At 42.0% G+C, this 23652-nt stretch overlaps 1 protein-coding gene across 1 annotated transcript in view; it reads right to left on the bottom strand.

Moving 5' to 3' along the window:
• LOC117255560 (neuronal membrane glycoprotein M6-b-like) overlaps positions 1–5485 on the bottom strand; it is a 40610-nt gene extending 35125 nt beyond the window's left edge. Inside the window, exon 1 of the mRNA XM_033624590.2 lies at positions 5089–5485. Coding sequence (XP_033480481.1) covers positions 5089–5158 — 70 coding nt within the window. The 5' untranslated portion in view covers positions 5159–5485. The remainder of the gene's footprint in view (positions 1–5088) is intronic.
• Positions 5486–23652: the final 18167 nt, after the last annotated feature.

Here is a 23652-nt window from a genome sequence, read left to right as displayed (position 1 = left end):
AGTCTCAGCTAATCAACATGCTCTTTACAGCAAAACTGTGAACCTCGTAACTGGTGCAAATGCATGATGTGAAGACTGATGACCGAAAATAAAAGATTTTGCTAAAAATTATGGCTTTAATGAACAATACTTAACGCGATAGCTGGGTTGTTTCCCCATTTCCAGTCTTTATGCTAAGCTAACTTGGTTCTAGCTTTATATTTCAACAGGGACAACCACAAGAAACCAATAAAACCTATTTCTAAAAGTGATAAAGTATTCCTGGAGTGTAAATCACATATTTCACATACAATATTAAAACGACTGTTTGGAAGATTCCTGAATTCACAAATGTGTCCCCGATACAGTTTCAATTTGAAGCAATTCAGAGGCCTGCGGTCGATATGAGACGACATTATATTAGTAAATATCCTTATTGTGTGTTTCTGTGAGCAAACCAGACCCCACAAAGCATGCCGGGCTTTGAAGCCAATTTTTGTTTGGTTCCATCACGTGATGCCATTGGGTCCAAAAAGACTTTTTCCCAAAGACTTTTTGTAAAAGAGACGTCTGTAAATGAGTGGATACATTTTGTGAGCATCACAAACCTCACAAACCGACTCATTTCACCACTGGGATTAGATCCATTGAGTCTTATAACATTTTAAGTCTACAAAAGCCACACGAGTAAATCATTTTATCCCCATTCAAGGTAGCAGTGGGCTAAACCAGAAGTTAGCTTACAAAAGTCTTTAGTGTGCTTGCTCTATGGCCTCAATGATGCAGAGGTTCCCAGTAATTTTAAACCTGAGAAACCCAACTTTTTTTGCTTCATGCGCCACTAAGCAACACTTAAATCCAGTTCACTTTACACATCAATGGGTCAAACTGTCAAACTAGGACTAAGACTCTGTTACTGCATTGCCTGTTTCTCGACTCAAATGTTTTCAGAAACATATTTTAGTGTACTGTTTAGCTGTAAAATGAGAAAGTTTGTGAAACAAAATATTGAAAACAGTCAAGCCGAAACAAAGCACTGCCCGAGAAACGTTCTCATTTTGCAGCATAACAGTACACTAAAATATGTGTCTGAAACTTATAACAGTAATTTGATTCAGATTTGATCAGCACTGCCTAGTTTGTCAGTTTGACCGCAGCTCAAGAGCAGTGATTGACATGACTGACAGCTGTGTGAGACCTATTTTTATAAAAGTTACCAACTGTAGCTTTAAAGACTTGTGACAAAAATATACACTGAGCGGAAATTTTACAATTGAAAAATGAATTTGTCCGTGCACTTTGGTAGACAAATTGTGTGATGAAGACAGTCTTTACTGCATTGTCATTTTACTTGTTGGCCTACACATACATTGATGGGGAGCTTTATGCAATTTACTAATAATGGCCAATATGTAGACTATTTATGAGTCCGACCCTAAAATACCATCCTAAGCATACTGATTAGCATGAGTAGCTTACATAACTAGTTTGAAGTGTCACAGTTTTGTTACAAATATCCTCAACTGAAATTACCATATTTTGTTTTGTTAGACATGAACCTACTACATCAGGCTTGACTTGGTTTTCAACCTTTTAAATACTCAAAGGAAATACAAGATGATTCACCATTGGATCATTTCACACAAAGCATGTGATTGTTGCATCATGCGTCTCGGAGTTATGACTTTGTAAAATACATTTATTCCAGAACTTCCTACATCTGCTGTCTGAATCAAAAACGTGTTGAACCGCAGCAGAAGAGGCAGTGCTGGCACGCATCAACACAAGCTCCTTACATGACGGCTCTCGCCTTCTTGCCCCCACTGTAAATCTTCAGCTTCTTAACGGATGCTGTAAGCTTATGGTCACATTCCAGATGTCAAAGGCACACACAAATGATTACACCGACAAATAGGCCATCCTCCAATCCAGTCTATTTTGGTTCCCTGGTGTGGGTGGACTCGATTGCGCAACATCACACCTGGAGCACAACAGTCCATGCTGGAGAGGTTGAGCCGGGTGATAATTTCACTGCTTCAACATAAAATGGTGATTAAGGAACTCTGAGGGTTCTTTGCTAACTATAAATATGGCCGCCCTCCTGCTCAGCTACCCTCGGGGTCTTCACAGACTCGCCCACTCTGTCAGTTGAAGTTGCATGGTAAAAGCTCTCATTGGACACCGGCCTGTGCGTAGCAGCATACCTCAGGAGGGGGTGATGTAATGTCTTTTTAAAACATCACTGTGGAGGGACACCCCACTCTTCTGCACCTTACGTCACACACAGACTGTGACCCAGCAATATTACTGTGGCACGGTCCAAGAAATGCTGCGTGGACTACGTATAATGTTTTTATAAATTTGTTTTAATGTAGCCACAAAAAATATATCATCCAGAACTTTAAATCCCAATAGTAATTTTTAATGCTAAAGCTAAAAATCAGATATTTGCTTCCAAAATACGACCAATTTAAGAATTCTGTGGCACTGAAATAAAAAAAGATCTGATCTTTCCCTCAAAAAATGCAACATTTAATGCCATTTTGCAACACTGATGTTAAAAATCTGAATGTTTGCAGAGAAAATAGTGACATTAAATGCCGTTTGTAACATTGGAGTTAAAATGCTGAACATTCCCTTCCCTCATAGTAACAATTTGTAATGCTAAAGCAAAAAAATTTGAACATTTTCATCCAAATCACAACATTTTAACCCATTTTGTAACGCTTAAGTTAAAAATCTGATTATCTTTTCCAAAGTACTGACATTTCATACCATTTTTTGACACCAAAGTTAACAAAAAATCTGATCACTGATCAAAATCTGAATATTCTCTTCCCAAAAAGCAACATTTCATGCAATTTGGTTACACAGGCGTTAAAAATCAGAATGTTTACAGAAGAAAAAGTAACATTATCTGTCATTTTATAACACTGCAGCTAAAAATTTGAATACTGTCTTCCCAGATATTAACAGTTTGTAATGCTGGAGCTAAACATCTGCAGATTTTCTTCCAAAATAGTAATAATATGTAATGCTGGCACTAAAATAGGAATAAATGCTTCCAAAATAGTAACATTTCATGCCATTTTGTGAAGCTGGACCTGAAAATCTGAATATCTGAATATTCTCCTCCCCAAGAGGAACAAATTGCAATGCTGGAGCTATAATTCTGAATATTTTCCTCCAAAAAAGTAACATCCTGCCATTTTGTAATGCTGTAGCTGAAAATGGGAACATTCTTTTCCAAAATATAGACATCTCATGCCATTTTTCGCAATTGAAGCTGAAAGAAATCTGATCATTTCCCTTCAAAATAGAACATTTCCTGTCATTTTGTAACACTGCAGCTAAAATCTGAATATTGTCCTCCAAACATAGCAATATTTTCTGACATTTTGCAACACTGGCATTAAAGTTAAAATATGAATGTTTTTAGAGGAAATTTCTGACATTTCATGCCATTTTGTGACACTGAAATTAAAAACATCCAGATAATTTCTCTCCAAAATCATAAAATTTCCTTTAATTTGTCACACTGAAGCAGTAGATTGTAGCATTCCCTTTCCAAATTGTGACATTTCATCATTTCACGCCATTTTGCAACACTTAAGTTAAAAATCGACATGTTTGCTGGGATCATGGTGACAATTGATTTGGAACACAAAGCCTTCATTTTAACGCATCTGCACGTGAACGTGGAGGAAGACTACAGCACATGAAAGTGAATAAAGCAGGGGAAACACTGGATGGTGCGTGTGTGTGTGTGTGTGTGTGTGTGTGTGTGTGTGTGTGAAACCCCTCCAGGCCCATGCGCTCTGACTTGGTATCAACTATCATGCTCTCTAACAGCCAACAGGGCAAAAAGGCATCATGCCAGATCAGCTGCAACACTGACTCTGCTGCACTGATGTGTAAATAAAACGCTGGCTGGACTCTGATCGCCAATCAGCACTCACGTTTCCATCCTCCAGACAAAACTGCGATATGTAATCTGTGCATTTATAGTCAAGATAGCCATGAGAGGCAACACTGCTGCGTCCAAACTGAGGGATGTGATTTTACTACGGAGCCACAACGAAAACAAATCAGTCACATCGACTCTGGGCGTTGAGTCCTCCAATGCACAAGGACACGCCTACACTACATTCGGTGACAGCAACAGTTTGGTTGGACAAAAACCGACTAATTTATGTCTGATCTTTAATGTGCACATAACGCATCTTCATGTTTTTGCATGCGCATTGCAAAGACATGCATTACGCGTTTAAGGCGCCTTTTCATGCCTCAAAATGCTTGTTGCAGAGTCACAAAGCATCTTTCACAGAGCCAGAATTGAATGTGTGCACCCTACAGAGGCTCCATTAACATGTCTGAGCGCAGTAACTGATGGACACAACCATCACCGGTGCGCCAAGTGCAGCGCTCATCGTGTCTTTTCGCAGCCTCCTGCTCCATACACACACACACACACACACACACACACACAGCCGAGTGCTGCGGTCATACAAATCACAGGCTTCACATGTTGCAGTCGAATAATAGGGCTGCTGACAGATCAGACACTGAGCCTCTGTAGGGGGGGTGGATCGCTGATAATAATCGAAGCGGCTGCGGCGGCAGGATCATAAAGCTCCAACACCTGACAGAAGACAATGCCGCCGTGCACTGAGCGCAGCGCGCCGCCTCCACAGCCCCTTTATCAGCCGCTCATTAGGCACAAATACGCTCATAATGGTGCTGCAATGTAACTGTTAATACATGCACCATAAAAATCACACCGTGCACCTTCCACATCGACCCGCCCACCCCTCTCATTCTCCTCCACCAGTCTTCCAAATCCCTTTCAAGGCGCCAAATAACAGAAAACATCAAATTGCGCTCGGGATTGTGGGAATAATCTCGGTCCCCCGCTGCAGAGAGACCGTTATTGCTTTCTCTCAAATAGGTGAGAGGCCAAAGGAGGGGGGGGAAAGCATCGCTATTGTCTCGCGCACAAGCGAGGAGCCATTGCAAGTAGGTTAAACCGCTCAGGCTGGCGCAGACGCAAATGTCTCCAAAGGAAAATACACGGAAAACGCGCAAATGTCAGCGGCTGGATGAGCGTACCTTTGCTCTCCTGTCCCTCGTCCTGAGTCTCCTCTGCGTTGGACTCCATGGCCGGCTTTGTCCCATCCATTATTTTAGAGGAATATAGTCTCCTTGTGGCACTTGTACCTTACAGTGTGTGGATGGTGGAGCCTGTCCTGGTGACTTGATGCTCTCTCTCTCTCTCTCTCTCTCTCTCGCTCTCTCTCTCTCTCTCTCTCTCTCGTACACACCCTCCCTCCCTCCTTTCTCCACCCCCTCTTCTCCCTGTTAAAGCTTAGCACTGTCTCTCTATGTATATATTAACAATCCAGTGTCAAGATGCAAACGCGCTGTCAGATTGGATTTATTTCGCACATGCGGATTAGCAGCCCCCTAAATGATGCCAGATAACGCTCTCTGGCCCCTAAAACCACTCTCCACTCCACTGATGCTCAGTTCACTTTATTTCCCCACTAAATATCACCCTGTTACATCAATGCCTTCCTCTGTCTTCTTGTCTGCAGGTGACTGATTTTATTTGCTTCAGTGAAGCAGAGGAGGATATAAGGACAATATGTACAGGAGATGTAAATATGCAAACTCATGGGTAACCATGCATGCATGAATACACACACATACACACAACTGCACACTCACCGCCCCCTCTCCATCTGGTGAGTTGAGAGAGAACCAGAGAGTCAGGGAGGGAGTGAAGGAGAGGAAGCGAGGAAGGGATGGAAAGAAGAGGAGAATAAAATATTGAAAACAGTCAAGCCGAAACAAAGCACTGCCCGAGAAACGTTCTCATTTTGCAGCATTTATATTTTTGCACCCATTATATTTTATTTAACACTTTAAGATATTTTAAGCATCCAATCAGCACAGAGGGGAAATGTAGTTGTGTGTGATGATGTTTAAAGGTCCAGGATGGAGGATTTTGGAGAGATATACTGGAATATAATATAATAAGCATGTTTTCTTTGATGTATAATCACCTGAAAATATGAATATGAATTCTAATTACTTTAGAATGAGTTGTTATAGGGAGCGGGTCCTCGTCTATGGAGATCGCCATGTTGAACTGCCATGTGTCCATAGTAAGTGAGCACACATAAGCATGTGTGAGGCTAACAGCCTGTCTCTGACATGCTGAACAGCATTGGAGAAACACTAATTTGTAACGTGAAACTGCTTCATTCGTTGTTTTTACTGGTTTTAATCACCTTCTCAGTTTGTTTTAGAGAGGAAGAAACCTCAGTGGAAAATTTGGCTCCCGTTAAAAACCTTCTGAATGTCCGGATCTTAAGTCATCAGAGAAAAAAGGTGAGCACTCAGTAGTAACAGCCCGTCTCTGACATGCCAAACAGCATTGAAGAAACATAAATTTGTGACATGAAACCGCTTTATTTGGCATTTTTACCTATTTTAATCATCTGATCCATTTATTTTGGAGAGGAGGAGACCTCTGCGGATAATTTCGGCTCCTGCTAAAAACCTCCTGAATGTCTGGATCAGAAATAAAGTGAGCACACAATAAGTTATCAGAGAAAAAAGGTGGGCAGGAAAAGCTTCAGCTGGTTGCAATCTGCAATTCTCACCACTTGATGCCACTAAATCTCCCCAAATGTTGCATACTGGACCTTTAAGTAACATCAAAGTTGCAGCAAGATCCACCACTCTATTCTTGTCAAGATGTCATTCCCATTAGAATAAAGAAGGCAAAAAAACACAGAGGAGGAGGCTCTGTTTCCTGTTTTAGCCTTGCATGTGTTGCATAATGCTTATGTTTCTATTTGTACTTATTACACTACTGTTCCCACTTTCCTTGTTCTCTCATTGTGGAAAAACAGCTTCACTTCAATTGATTTCATTTTGATTGGATCACCTTTGACCAATCAGAGCCTCTTGACTGCTAAACAGCCATGTGTCTGGCTTTATTTAAGAGGGGACTCTTTGTTTGGCTCCGAGGATGCTGATTGGCTGTGTGTAAGACGCCAGGATCCAATGAGAAGCCAAGCAAGGTGTGTACCCAAATCCCTGAGAAGTGGTTAAAAAAGGGTGGGGTGTGTTTATCCAGAGAAGTGTGTTTATTCACCCCATTTTCTAATAATATCCTGAAACAATGGGACGCCATCTGTCCCGAATCCTCTTAAAATACGGTTTTAATTCAGGCCCACGTGGCCCTGTTTCAGACAAAGCTCAGCCCACAGTCCAGGAACCCCCACCCTCACACACACACACACACACACACACTCACACACTCACACACTGCAGACAAAGGTGACCCCACTAGCCACTGATGTTTTCATCCAACAAAACACCCAAACACCAGCACAGCTAACATGACATATATGACATTTAGTGGATCCTTTTACCCTGAGGGTTGAAATTAACACCCAGCCTGCACCATATGCTGGTCACCCATCACACTGACTTTCTGACATTTGAATGGCTCTCTGATACTGAGCCACGAGGAAACCTGATCAGCTGCATAAATGAATTAAAGTCTGTCTCTATGAAGCATTACTGAGAACATGTTGAGCGCAGGTCTGGGGAGCAGGTGTGAACAAAAAGCTGATTCACATGCAGTTTAAGATTTATTATTTTCTTTAAAGAATGCAGCCATGAGGTTAGCTGTTACCATATTAGAAAGAGTTTTATCATGTTATCATTAACATTAGGGCTGCAGTTAAAAATGACTAAATTGATGTTAAATCTGCCAGTTTTTCTCTCAGTTTATTGAGTAAATGTTTGGTCCATAAAATCTAAAAAAAAAAAGAAGTGAAACATGGACATCACAGTTTCCTAACACTTCCTATCACAATATTAGCCTTCGTTTTGTGATACTGTCTCGATTCTCAAAAACACAGTATTCATTTTTAATTAATAGTTTAAATGCAAAGATTTGTGGCAGTGGTTCATTTTGTGTTGTGTTTAAAAAAGTTGTCTCCACGCGGCTCTCAACATGGAGGTAGCTGACTAGCATCCACTAAGAAAAAGGAAGCTCGTTTGCCAAAATTGTAAACATGGGCACTGATTTCCACTCCGCCTAACAGTGGAGGCTAAAAAGCTAGGCTAACTAGCTTCCACTATGAAAGAAGAAGCTAGTTAGCCAGATTTGCTAATGTGAGCTATGGGCTGCACGATTATAGCCAAAATGATAATCACGATTATTCCGATCGATACTGATATTACAATTATTTGTCATGATTATTCAATGTTTTTAGGGACAAAATATTTTCATTGCACTTTCACATTTAAATGAATGGAACACTTCTTTAACTTTCTTGCTGCTCATACTAATTTTTGCATCAAAATAAGACTTGAAATAAGTTTCTGCTTCTCCTGAATCCAGTGAATCTCCTGTAGATACGTATCTGCCACTGTTTTTAAATTGGTCATTGTGCCATTACACACTGTAGCCTCGCTGTCATGGATATCTAAGTTGACGCTGGCCAAAGACCAGGATTGACGGTAATTGTATGGTAATGTTATTCTTCTCTGCCTTTTATTCGCATTCATCATCCTGCAGATTGTGATGTTTTCTCAGGTAGTTTACTAAGTTAGTTGTGTTGCTTTGCAGCACAGGCACAAGTCTCATGCATGTCATCCCAATATCAGCGATAACCTCAGTATGACATCCTATCTCTAGCATAAACACAAAGAACACAGGCCTATAAAACAGGCAGAGTCATAAAGGGCGCTACTACTATTATAGAAACCCATACCATGAGACTCTGTCTTTGTGGATGAAGAAGAATAAGGGAGGTGTAAATGCTATAATTCCTTTCTTACAGTCAATACAGTCTGCAGGAGGAAAAAGCCTTCCTTTGTAGTAAGAATGAATCACACACTCACACACACAAATACACACAAACACTCTAAACTGTCAGTTATTAGGCTTGAAGGGTGAGTTTCAAGTCCCATTTTTTTCTCCCAGAACCCCCATAATCCCTTGCTGGGTCACACAGATTAAGGACTTGTCCAGAAGATGAGATACAGTGCTCCCTGGCACTCTTCACCATCACCCTGTCTCACACACACACACACACTGCTGCTTGGACTCAAGCCCAAACCTCTCGCTAATGTTGCGTTCCAGAGATGTCAGAAAGTTGGAAATCTCAATTTTCCAACAAGGAAAAATGCAGCAGGATTCAGTTACCTCACATCACAGCTACACTGACAGTCTTTGTGTGTGGTCCTCAAGATACTACAGTGATTGCCAGACTGTTTGATGAACAGATGATACTGTGCAAATATTACCAAAGCACAAACACTCAGCACCAACAGTTTAGATGGAGTTTCTGCACTTTTATACACGCACAACCAGATATACCTGTCTGTCTTATTTATTGGCACCCCATCTTCTCCTTGATTTGTCGTTTGTATCTTTTATGCTCTATCACTTTAGGGCTGGGACACATGTCATGTCTTTAACCGTCTGGAAAATGCAAGGTCAGGCACAGGGTGCTACTCCTGTGCCAACTTCCAAGGGCGTGTGGGTGATCTTCTTCAAGGTGTTGTTTTTGAAGTGTGTATTAGGCCTAAAGCATTGTCCGTGGGACTGATGTAATGCTCAGGTTAAAACATCTTCACCAGATTTACAATAGACTGATATTTATGGAGGAAAGGAAAGATGTCTACCAGTTGTGATTGGTTGTTCCTTGTCACATGACATGCATTCCAAGGTCAGTGGAGTTTCACTGCCTCATAAAGAAGCTGGAGCTCCACCACAGACGAATTTGAATGTATTATGCCATATAATAATTTTTTAATCATTTTACTTTAATTTTTTTTATGTACAAACAATCAACATTGTCATGACATTGTGATGTGGCATCCGTTCGGCACAACCTGATTGATTGATGCCTTTATTTGCGGTTACAAAAGCTCAGAAAAAAATGTATTTTCTCTGCTTAATATTTGCATTCTATGTGAAAGTATTCATGACAAAAACAACAGATGGAAAAAATATATTGACGCGCAAATTAACTGCATGAAAAAACACCTCTGGTGCATAAAGGCCTTAAGAGGCTACAACAATGCTAGTGGTTCTCACATTGACAATGCTAACACACTGATGGTTAGCAGGTATAATGTTTACCATGTTAGCCATCTTAGCTTGGCTTGTTAGCATGCTACTTTTGCTGAATAAAAAATTAAAAGTCAGGTGTTCATCAAAATCGACCATGAATATTTGTGCCAAATATCATGTTGTTGAGATGTTTTACTCAACCACAAATCACAACCTCAAGTTGGCGATAGAGTCACCAGACTCATTTGAAAACTTCATCTGGGAACCTTTTATGTCTGTACAAAATTTGGTGCTAATCCATCCAACACATGTTGAGATATTTCAGCCTGGACTCAAGTGGTGGCATGTTTCAATCCCCAGACTCACACTGCTATTGTGGTTTAACCCCACACACTTCTGCATTGTTTCATATTGAATGTATGGATGGAGAGATTTGTAAGAGAGAGAATGATTTTGCTTTGTGCAGCGCCTCATATCAATCGTGTGAGTGTTTGGAGATGGGAGTTAGGATTCATATATAATCCCCTTCAGCCATATGAGAAATGAGAAACAATAAAGCGAGGTTTAAAGGACAGACACAGTTCACCAAAGATAAATACACCAACACAGCCTGCAGTTTGAACCTTAAACAGTGTGTTTGTTTGGGTGAGCATGTGTGTAAATGTCAGTTTCGAAGCCTTATGTTCAGGGTTGTTCCGTGCACTCTCTGACTTTGACGAATCACGTATCTTCTCCAGCCATTTTAACCAATTGCTGGGCTTCAGAACGAGCTCCTGCTCAGCTGCACAGACTTTATTATCCATCTCCACAACTCTTAGCATCCATTAAAGAGAAAGCTACGAGTGTCTGTCAAATGCCTGTCCTCCCTCATTACAGTGAGACAGAGAAAGAGCCCAAATGGGGTCGTCCCAGAATAATGAGGACGTTGCAGCTCCTTTATGTCAGCAGATGTGGAGTTAATGGGAGAGAAGAAGAAGAAGAGAAGGAGGACACAGCAGACTCTGGACACCTCTGTAAAGACTAGCTTCAAATTTGATTTCAAACTTCAGTTTAAAAGATTTCCACAACAAGCTCGCCTGATAGCCACATCCTCAACATCACAGTGGTCTGATCTCAGAGTGATACTGGCTCTTCTGTTGCCATGGAGACGTGTAACACCAACGGTAGGCTGCACTGATTCAGATCTTTAAGTGATGCTGTCACTTCCTAGAAGACTTCTCATGTGGCCTTGTAACAGCTTAAATTCGCCAAGAGTCAGAAGCCGAAAACCGCATTTATAAGATAGCCATAAGAACGGACTGAGTGAGACAATTTGTTATCAGTAAAATTAGCTCTACTCCTACGACCAGCTCAGCTGAAGGCTGGAGTTGTTGACATGCAGCCAATGTGTTTAAAGCTTTCTGTGTTGCTGCCTGAGAGCATCAGAGGGAGAATCATCTCATGGACAGTTAAAGTGGGGTGTAAATGAGTAAGAAAGTTGTCCCCTGTGAATAGAAGCAATCAGCAACAAGATGCATCATGTCTGCTGAGTTAAAAGAAAAAAAAATCTGCCAGCACTGAGCAGCATTATTTTTAACCATCTGTCTGATTCACCACTTTGGTCCAGACTGAAATATCTCAACAACTGTTGGATGGATTGCGGTGAAATTTTCGACAGAAGTTGAATCCTACTGACTTTGGTGGTCCTCTGACTTTTCTTCCTTAGTTCTTTTTGTCTTCAGCAGCAGATGATGGAGTTTGAGTTGTAGGATGGATAACTGATCAGTTGATCGAAGTGGATGAGATTACATTTAGACCCAGCACAAATGACGCTCCTCCGTCTGTGCCCAGCATTGAGTGTGGTGCACTGAATAACCAAATGTTACATAAATTCTAATAGTGCTCCTAATGGACGGTCCAGCTCCAAAAAATAAAAAATAAAATCAATATGTGGCAGCGCATGTTGTTATTGTGGTGGGTTGCCACAAATGATTGTGTGGGAAACCCTGCAAAACGTATGACATCCCCATTTAACTACACTTTGTGTTTCGTGCAAGTAGCAACCCTTTCGGGCTTGAAAAATGAAGCATACAGAAAAGTGTCAAAAACTGCAGTTCCTCTAATGGCCACTTGAGGCTGGCTCCAAGAATGAGTCAATCCCCATAAACCCCCATGTTGACAAGGACAACTTTGGTTAAGTAACGTACCCATGGCGTAACCCCAGATTTACAGACTATAAGCGTAGATAGCTGTTACCATTTCACTAATTTTAAGTCAGTCTTAACATTTTGGTTGCCTAGAAGAGGCTTCTTCAGCATTTGGTTGTACTAACAAACCCAAGGAGTCGGACATTGCGTTTTCCTGGGGAGTACATTTGGTTTTAATGGTTTAAAGTCTATTTTTCATCAGAGAAAATTTGCTTTGGCATTATCACAGGTAACCATAGCTGTAAATCCAACATGCTAAACAAGCTAGCAACTACCGTTATGGTTATCTCCACCCTCTCGTCCAAATATGGTCACTTCTGGCTCCAAAAATCCAGGATAGGGACAGCCAAAAATGCCAAACTAAAGGTTTTAAAATGGAAGTCAACAAACCAATGGGTGCACGGTGACTACGTCCATTATTTCATGGTCTATGGTTTAGTGTTCATTGCAAATGTTAGCATGCTAAGGGGCTAAACTTAGATGGTGAACATGACAAATCTGCATTAGCATGCCTCTTGTTAATGGAGGATCCAAACATGCCTAGTGGTGTCTCAGATTACATTTGGTTTGGAAATGATGACATTAAATTATAGGAAATAATAAATAGTCATCCAATCAATGAATGAACAAAAATTAATTCTCTGAAAGGCAAAAGCTCACAAAGAGACAGGAGGGATGTAGAGCATCAAAGAGCACTAATGCTGTTTAGATACTACTGTCTCCTTTGTCTCCTGTGTGAAGCTCAGCCTCACTACAGGCATCACATTGACCTTTTAACCGTCTTCCTGACAGGCTGCTCAAGACCATTATGGATCTCTTTTGTCAGGCGCTGACACTGACTGTCAGGCTTTGAGCTCTGATCCCAGAGGTCGACCTCACTGTGACCTACAGTATCTGTTGTCCCAAGCCTTGGGAAATAACTGCGGCCTGCTCAGAGCTATTTGTGTCTGTCTACGTACTATACGGGGTTGTAGATCAAGAATGAGATGACACTGTTTCAGAGTCATGGGACATGGAGAAATGATGTTATAATCAGGCTGTATGTTTTTTGTATTTGTCTGTTTCTTACAACTACAATCCAAGCGTTTACAGTTTAGCTGCAGTACACATCATGTCAATGGCCAAGTTTCCATTCAACCCAATCACCAGAATTTATGTTGGCATTGTACATTTCTCCAAACCGTGGATATTTAAGATGTGTACATTATTATGTAGCAAATTTGTTGAAACTTAATCACGTTGTGGTTAATGCATGTTTATGTTTAGGTACAAAAAAACACTTGCTTATGGTAAGGAAAAGATCATGTTTTGCTTAAAATGCCATTTTTGGTGGCACAAATTAATCATCACAAAGTCAGCACATATACACCTTATCAGAACTATGTCACTTTAGAAACACAGTTGGTTGTTTTGATACGTTTGAAGGAAATGTACAATGCCAACTTCTTTCTCTTTCAAGTTAACTTTGGTAATTTTGAAAAATTTTGTGTTTTGTCGTTTCGTCAGAAGTTGGTGGTATGGGCTATGTTTTGGGCAGGGCTGCAATCTGCCAGTAAACAGTAGAAGTAGAGGTTGTCAGCTTGTAAGAAAACAAGTTGCCTTGGCAATCCAACTCATCTATGTCAGAACTCCATATCATATTTGGCACAGGAATTCTTTTCGACAAGGGCAAAACCCAGAGAGCATAAGAACTTATAAGCCCTGTCTCCACCCAACACTTTCCGTATGGTACCTTTGGAACCAGAAGTAACCCTTCAGACATGGTACCTAGACCCTAGCATTTCCACTGCAAACAGTACCCTTAAATGTGGGCGGGATTGTTGTCACTCACTGCTCCGTCCAGCACTCACTGTCCCTCGTACATGGAACGTCTGCACCTCGTTTATTGTCCACAGAGCAAGCACTTGCCACGGTATGAACAGTGGTTACAAAACCAGCCACAACTCAGCCCTGAGCAGAGTGACTGTGTTCACAGCTCCACCTTTTAGTACCAGATCTGTGTGCTAGGTACCCCAACAGAGGGGTGACCAAAAATGGGGACGGTATGGAACGGTTCCATTGGTACCATCCACAACTTTTCATGATGGAAATGGAAAAGAAAGCGTACCAAACTGAGCTGTACCGTACTGTACTGCTCAGTGGAAAAGGGGCTTTAGGTAGTATTATTAAATTTCGCTTCATATGTATGTGCAAACTCGTGGTCTAGCTCCTGCACAGAAGCTTATCCATCATGTAGCAGGAAAAGTATCTGTTTATGTCCACAATGTGTCTTTCAGCAGTGAAAAACATGTAGCCTTGAAATACAAAAGCAGAGAATGCTTTCATAATGTGGCCAAGTTTCGATGTGTACATTTCTCTAACTGGAGTCGTGAAACAAGTCACACATTCACCTGCATGCAAGAGTTTGACTGATCATAGCTTTCCCCAACTTGCTTTGGCTATTGAATATCTGCCTGCATTAGTCAAATAGAAGTGTTTTATCAGTAACGATGGAAAGAGGGCATCACTTGAGCAAACATAAACAAAAGACGCCGATACACACATGCACAGAAACAGGCAGAGTGTCTCAGCGACGGCTTTATGAGCCTCCCGCTGTCGCTTTACTCTAATCCTTGCTATTTTAATGGGCTTCTGGCTTCATCTAAAAGGGAAACCTTTGGCAGGGAGCCACATGGAAGCACTGCACCTGACATTGTCTCGTCTCTCACCTGAGAAGTTCCTTTCCTTTCTCTGCAGAGAGAGTGTGTTTCTATAAGTGTCTATGTGTGTGTGTTTTGTGGTGTATATGTGTGTGTGTGTTCAGATCCGGGCCCTTAATCTGTGGTGGTGGTGGTGATGACCCAGTTTCGCCCCCCTCTCCTCCCACCCCACCCTCAGTCGGCGGTCGCCAAGGAGACGCTTCCCTCTCATCCCTGAACAGAAGCGCCGGATGCTGACAAAGGTTACTTCATCTCCAACACATACTTAATCTGAAGATGACAGCGTAAACACTTTTGTTGAACATGTATACATTCTTAGTCTTGTTGTCATTTGGGGTTTCAAAGGAATGCTCCACACAAATGCAGCATTTCTTCCCCTCTTCTGTCTTTCACCAACCCATGGCTGAAACAGGAAGCTGGCACATGAGCAACTTTTAATGCAAAGTCATGCAAACGAATCCCATCATGCTGCGTCATCATCTGCACCTGCACTTCTGTGAATTTGCATGCAGTTTCGCTTTAATGTGTGACTTTTTTGGCGATACACACACACAAACACACACAAACACACAAGGACGTAGGTTTGGTTTGAACACTGAACATGTCCCCATCAATATGCTCTAAATGTTGATGGGGACATGTCTCCTGTGTCCCCTCACTGAAATCCACACTTATGTGAACACCCACCCTCGACTGGAACCACCTACAGATAGATCTCTGATACATCTCGCCTTATTTACAATATGTGACTCCTGTCAGTGCGGATAGCTTAACCTACACTCACCTCCACACACACACACACACACACACACACACACACACACACACACACACACACACGCCCACACACCCATCCCCCCCACCACCTCCTCTGTCCAGCAATTTATCCGACGAGCCGCTAATCCCGCTGGCCCAGATTTGGTCCACAGTCTGCTCCACATGATGTTATGTTGTCATCGTCATCCCAACAACTGCACACACACCCCATATGTGTTTACCACACCCCACCCCCTCCCGAGGCTGCGTCATGTGACCTCCGCGACAGTCATGTGACTCAGGAGCTGTTGCACCTGTGACCTACTGTACTGAACTGCAGCGTGCGCCAGCAGCAATGTGGGATAAGAGCTGCTTCCATCTACAGTATGCAAGCACACCGTGAGTCACCGTGTGGAGGAAATGCAAAGCAGGGGTGGGTTCATCATCTTCATCATCATCATCAACACCATCATCATCACCACTCCAGGGGTGGCAGAGCTGCAGGGGGAGGTGAGGGAGAACGGCTGCTGTCTGTGTGTGTGTGTGTGCACACATATTAATATTCTGCCTATTTTTTGCCCGTGTGGGCTTGTGCGATCAGATGTATGACTGTTTCGCATGTGCTGGGATTTGAGATGACGCCCGCCTTGGAGCTTTGTGCATCGCTGTGTCGCCATGGCAACAGGTCCTCTCGACGGCGACTGATTCTGACACATCAGAGTAGCCATCGGGCTTAGCTTAAAATGCTCACATGCAGGACAGGGAAAAGACAAGCAGACTAAATATGAAAGCAAATATGAGGGTTGGGAGGTGGGTGTGCTGAAGACATGGATGCAGGTTTGAAATACTGAAAAAGAAGTGTGTTTTGGCTTTTCTACAGCTTCTAGTCAGGGCCAAGTCAGTGCCACAACAGCACAACACAAATATGTGGATATAAAACTAAAGTACTTTTCTCAAAAAAACACCATACAAAGAGCAAAGGACATAAAATCGATAGCAAAATCAATAAGACATATAGAAGCAAAGGCTACAAAGGCAAAAACAAATAATTTTAGAGTGAGAGAGAACTGCCTGGACATCAGGTTGTTTCTCTCTGAGATATAGTTGGATGCTGGATCCATCGCACCCTGAAATCAATCAATAAAACCACAAAATCAATTCTGAGACTAACAGCCAGACGAAGAACAGATACTGGAGAAGTAAGAGATGAGGGGAACAATGACTGATGCACTCTGTCACTGAAACACTTCATCAGTTTTGTTGTCTGTCTGCCAGCTGCTAACTTTAACATGACTTCAGGGACTGTGATCCACTCCCTGTCCTGCAGTCACTCATCAACACCTCAGTATATATACCTGCCCCTTTTCCTCACTTCCTAGCCAGACTAACTTTTGTGAAACTCCTGGCTTGAAGAGGACTTATGATGCTTTTCTGTCATATATAATGTCAGATGTTGATATTAAAGGTGGCCAAAGTTACATGTAATGAGATAAATGAATGTAAAAGTAATCCCTGTGAGCTTTGGACCGTCCTGAATACTCTGTTTAAAATGTTTTTATTCATGTACATGACATACACCGCTTGGCTCAGACCAAGGAGGAGGACATTGCCTGAGTTTTTGGTTTAAAACTGAATGGCCTGGGAGACGTGCTGGAGGAGCCGGGCAGCCATTGGCACATGTTGAGGACTGATTGTGTTGTTGTGTGCTGGGCAGTAGTCAATAAAAGTATTGCATATAGACGGAGTGCTGAATCTGTGCGCCTTTTAATGGAGGCAGCTTTGTAGACAGCCAAGGTCTATGAGGCCATTAAATACATCACAACATGTGGACGGATGACTTGATTAACTATATTGATGTCCCCACGACTTCTAGTGGTACGGCTTCATTTCATCTGTAGCCATGGGCGTTTAGACAGAGGGTGAAAGCAGATATATTCAGGCAAGCATTATGAGAAAAATAAAATAAAATTCAATAAAATCAAAGCATGTAAAAGAGCATACTAGGTCCCCTTTAAAGGCTTGCTCATACCACCATTTCAAAAAGCTAAATTCATTCACTTGAGTAGAAGTTTCAAGTAACAGTTTTGGGCTTACTCATTTGATCTTTTTGGGGAATGGAAAGTCCGAAACAGAAGTAACTGTTAAAGCTTATCAGCTGTGTGGAAACATCAAATTTTATTTAGCTCTCATCTGCCACATTATGAGTTGCAATACAATGGACATATCTTTTGTAGACAGTTATGAGACAGATGTTGACCGCATAAAAATGTTTTGAACGAGCTGCCTGACCTGGCATTTTGGTTTTGGTTGCTCATTATGAAACTCTGCTTTTGTGAGTCCTAGTTTTACTCAGTTCTCTCTGCTTCTATTTCTAATGCCAGCCTTACAACGAACAACTTGTCAAAGGATTTCACTGTGCCAGACAAATTTCCAATGTCGGTATAAAGCCATGAGAGTTTCACCTCAGTTGGTGTGCACTCCTGTGATCTGTGTCTTGGCAGACCAAAGTCAAACCTGTTTTAGATTATCAGACGTTTTTAGTCCTGGCTCATATAATAGTGAAATTCAATGACATGAACATTGTCAACAACAGCACCAAACAGGAAGCAGCAAACAGGCCAGACAGTAAACATGCATGGGACTCCAGGGAGGTGAAAGAACGTGAACAAGTCTTGGTTCTCTTTTATTTGGAAAAGGAAGAGAAACTGGTGGAGTTGTTGAGTGAACAAGAGTCTGCATTTAGTTCGGCATGTACCTGATCCACCAACCGGCACTTATTTTAGTGAGAAACCTTAATTTTTTTCATGGTTGTCCTCTCATTCCCACTGTCTCCCTCCACTAAAATAGCACAACTAACCAATGGAAGCTGGTGGCAGGTTAAGGCAACAAGTTTATATGCAAATACAGTTTATCTTTGCGGATTATATTGATGCCGAATTGACAAGAATACTGTCGACATATGACGCCTTTTATCTTGTGTTTCTTAAGTGATGTGTTTTTGCGGAGATGTAAGGAACTGTTAAAATGTCACATTTCTTAAAGGGAGTTCGGCGTAAGTTTTCCAGCAGGAGCAGGATGGGAAATAATCTCAAGACGAATCTAGTTGTCTTGCAAACAGTGACCCTGTGAGCTCCCCAGTGTTTGTTGTATCTTACAATTAGTGACTAAAACTCAAATTGTCTTCAGACGTGAGAAGGTGTCTGACTGTAGGCTTTTAAAAGTCTTTTCAAAGTCTTGTAGTTTACGGTCGGCATTAGGCGTTCAATCAGAATCATAACACACTTGAGGCAGCCGATTCCAAATTTGCCAATTGTCAGTCTTAATTTGACTCTCAGGGTGTAAAGATCAACAGTCCTGCCAGTGCTGATATAAATCCACAACTATCAGAGTTAATTTAACACTTTGAGATAGTTTGGAGAAGCTGCCCCAGAGTCATAACAGCTGTGTGAGCGAACAGACAAACTCTCATATCAACACTTGTCAACTCCTGATAATTAACACTGAAAAATCAACACTTGTTAATGCTGGAAAATGAGCTTTGCCGTACCGAGCCTTCAAATCTGATACATAATTTTGTTTGTTTTGTCTAGTGTGCTATTTCCATGCATTTCATTATAGATATACAGCGTTACATAACAACACCCTGAATATGTTCATTCATACACCATTAGAAGTAAAATATAATATTTCACCAAGTTTTGTTTGTGCAAAAATTTGGGAATCTTGCAGTACGTATATACAGATAAAACGCAGTAATGATGGTTTGTATTCAGCTTTCCCCAGACTATTATTATGACACCTTTTGCTGCAGTTTAAGTGTTGGTACACTGTTATTCTAATCAGGTCAGTGGATCGTTCCGCTTTTTTTTTTCCAGCTGAGTGATCATTCATTCCTTCAGAATAAAACAACCCTTTAAAATCTGCGGCCTTTGAAGTCCGCCTGTTACATTCAGCATCCATTCTGCACATCAGCGCATAGCAAATCCACAGGAGAGGATGCAAGAGGATATGAGTTTGCACATATCCACTGAGAGGAAACTGCAGCGAGCACAAAGAGCGAATTCACGAAGGAGGACGCAGGAGGAGAGGGGGAGGAGAGGAAAGAAGAGGAGGGAGGGAGGGGGAATGGAAAGAATAATGATGAAGACAATGAGAGGAGCAGATGCAGATGAAAGACGGGATGATGATGGCTGACGATGATGAGACTAAAGTAGCAGTTTGGGGGGATAACGGGCAAAACAAGGGGAGCTGAAAGAGGAGAAGTTTACGATGGCTTCCTGCAGAAAAATTGCTCCGGTTCCCCATCGCAGTAAATCATGTCACTTGGCTACATCCTGTCTGTTCTCAACTTCTCACCGGCCTGAAGGCGATAAACTGCCCTGCCGCCTTATTGGAAACAGATGTTGTGAATGGGAGAGAAGCAGAGACAAAGAGAGAGGGTAGGGAGGGAAACACTGGGGAAAGTTGGTTGTGTTGGATCAGAGGTCTAATAGGATCAGTCTGAATGCTACTGGTTTCAGCTCTGAATGTCTGCCAGTACACTGTGGTTTGATCACTTCTTCCAAAACAAATTGGAAACCAGTGTTGATCAGAATCTACAGTCTGTTTTCTATGATTTCAACCACCGAAGATTGTTGCTGAGATTCACCTTCTCTGCTGATTGGCTGGCTTTTCATGCTCGAGGAACTGGTGTTATCAAAGTCAACATCTCTGTGCTTAATACTGTATACTACACATAAATGTCTGACTATAACCTTTAGTTTTAAGTCCTTTCCTGCATGGGTTTGACTGTTTTTACTTTAACTATATTATTTTGAAAGAAACCCAAAGCCTGTGTTGGGTTTCTAGATTTTGTTTGGTGCTACCCAAGTTGCTCTGAAGCCAAATTAAAGCTGTAAAGCATGAATATAGCAGCAAACAACTTTTTGCCAGGTAAAGATTTCGTAGAGTAATGGCGTCTGGAGCAGAGAATGAAGTCACACTACCTCTCTATGTGTTGTAATCTGAGCTTCTCTGTTCATTGTTGTGGTAGGCAGTCCAGCCGCGAGTGCATATTAGTCCATGTGAGTCCCTGTGTGTGTATCCCTCTGACAAGATAATCACCGGTGCTTTGCAATGTGCTACTATTGCGGTTATTGCTTATAATGGCATCCCAGCCCACAGTGGCAGAATGGTGTTGCTGTAGAAGCCAACACATTCTCACTCCCTACCTTGTCACATATCGACGTTTGGTCATGGACCTACCACGTCTAGATAAGACATGCAAGGTACCCTGGGTGCGTTGGTTGTTGACTGTCTGCCTGTTACATGCATTGTCTTCTTTCAAAATACACCTATGTTTTCACAGGTATTTTACCGTTTACACACAGTCTCTTTCAAAATAAACACACTACATCGGTACAACGCGAACTGACTTTTTTTTTTCCTTCAACAACAAATGCACATGGTTGGGTTTAGGAAGAACAGGGTTTGGCTTTATCATCTTATGGGACGCAAGCACCACTCTCCCGTAAAAGTTGGTGTTTGTTGGACCCATCCACCACCCCTCCCACCCAAACCACTGAGACTTTTGCCACCTTAACTTTCGCTCTTGCCTCCGCTGGGCGCCATTAAATTATAACAGCAACGAGTTGCATATCAGCCGACGTTAAAGGGCGGCTTCCTTGGTTGGTGTCTGATGCCACAAGTCACTGCCCAAGTGCCGGATTTCGATGACTTTGGTGTGAGACCAGGTTGCGGAAGCCTACCCTTTGGTTCCCCCACATGTCAGCCTGGTCACATGTGAAGTCACTATAATTAGCATCTACGTGAGATTCACCAGGCTTTGAACAAACTCTAATGGTAACCCATCCATGTCATTACTAGATGGTCAGAGCAATGGATGTAGTTTAAGGAGCATGCTGCTCATGGTGGGCGTTAGGCGAGGTGGATGGTTCCAACAAACACCGGACTTTGACCCAGGAGAGCAGTGTTCGAGATAAACAAATAACATTGGTTGCAGCATTTGTGGCACTCAAAACCAGGTGTTTTTTGGCAAAATCCACAGTCTTTTCCAAACCATAACCAAGTAGTATTGTTGCCTAAACCCAACCGCCAACCACTTCTGGCTCTGTGTCAAGATACAAAGCAAAAGGCTGCCCTTGGCATCATTTTAGTAGCACCTGGGGCTTCTGCCTAAGCGGCAAAATATGACAAGTAGGGATGTGATCACGTTGCCCAGTCAGCACTGTTGCCATTGTTAGCACTGTTTGCGCTGTTAGCACCGTTCGCTGCTAGCTGTCGGCTCAGCCACCTCCATGTAGAGTCATGTGCAGAAAATCCCGGCTCAGACTCTGTATCACAGACATGCTCTGAATGTCGCAAATGGTTCCTTTCAAATATACATAACCTACTACTTTGCCTTGGAAAGCTATTCCTCTGTGTGTTGAAACCTGGCCCCCGATAAGTGCGCTAGACTTTGAAACCATTTTGACAAAGTGGCCAAACACTTTTAGGGTCTGTCACGTGATGACGTGGGGCCGAAAAGAGACGTCTGTAAATCTGTGGATACGTTTTTTGGGCACCACAACCCCCATTAAATAACTCGTTACACTATCAGGATTTGATCCATCTGTTCCGATAAAATTCAGAAAGTCTGGAGAAGACGCATGATAAAATAATCTTATGCCCATTCAAGTTAGCGGAGTGCTAAAGCGGAAGTAGCTGCTCAGAAGACCAGCTTTTTTGGCTTCATACACCGCTGATTAACTTTCACAGGAATGAATGGGGCCCCACTGTATCCAGTTCTCTTTATACACCCATGGTTTAAACAGATTGGCTGATTTCGACTATGAATCTTTTTTGACCAAATAACCATCCACCATGGAGACATCCTGTACTCTCCTACTGCTCATTCTACCTCAGAACAACCTGATGTTTCCTCTGGTGCCCTGAAGACTTCCAGCACCTACAAACAAACAAATGGACACTAAAACTTGAAAGTCTGATCCCATTAACTAGCTAGATTTCTACCTTTAATTTAAAGCCTTTTTATAGAGGTCTTACTGTATCTGATGCTGTTTTTACACTATGTGCTTGTGTGTGTGTTATTTTCCCTGCTGTACCCTCATGCCTCTCTTGCAAAAGAGATCTTAAACGTAATGACATTACCTGATTGAATAAAGCCTATAAAACCAAAAACAAATGTGCACTTCCTGCAGCATGCCTCCACATCTCCTGTACACGCCAGGCATTGTCTTCCGTGTTTCAACCTTGTCCAGCCTGTTTAATCCACAGCAAAGGAGCGGATCATTCCCTCTTAATCCAATCAACATCAACTCTCACATGAGGAGTTGACGTGGGAAGGATGCAGTCAGGCGAGCTCACATTTTACCTTCCATCAGGAGAAGTTTGCCTGAAAATATCCCCAAAGTCTGGAGTGTCACTGCAGGACTGGATTTATGTTAATATTCAGATACAACTCATATTAAAAAAAGTTATATAACACCTTAAGAAAAGTCTGGGAAATGTTTGCAGAGGCCTAATGGAATATTTTGACTGTATATTTCTGAATAATGAAATCTTAGCTTGTTTCTCAAATCCAACACATGCTGCACAGAAATAAAGGGGATTTTCTGCTGCTTGCACAGCCTGACATTAATCAGTGTAAACAACACAAGCCAACAACACACATAGTTACAGCTTAGATAATCGTGCACGAGCGTGCAATGGCGCACATTTTGTATAACTGACCCATGATGTCTACAACTAACAGTATAGAGGTGAGATCTTCCCAAAAAACATAGTGTTGCTGCACACTGACAAAAGGCTGCAAGAGATTCAGAGTGAAGCGGTGAAAGTTAACAGACTGATAGTTTTCCTTTGAGCCTTTAAACTGATTATCAGACATGCAAATTAGAGTCCAACACGCTGCATCATCACGCGCGCA

The sequence above is a fragment of the Epinephelus lanceolatus genome, chromosome 24 (genome assembly GCF_041903045.1).
Source record: "Epinephelus lanceolatus isolate andai-2023 chromosome 24, ASM4190304v1, whole genome shotgun sequence".
NCBI lineage: Eukaryota > Metazoa > Chordata > Actinopteri > Perciformes > Serranidae > Epinephelus > Epinephelus lanceolatus.
Note: the sequence above shows the minus strand (reverse complement) of the source record. Positions and strands in the feature narration are given on the sequence as shown.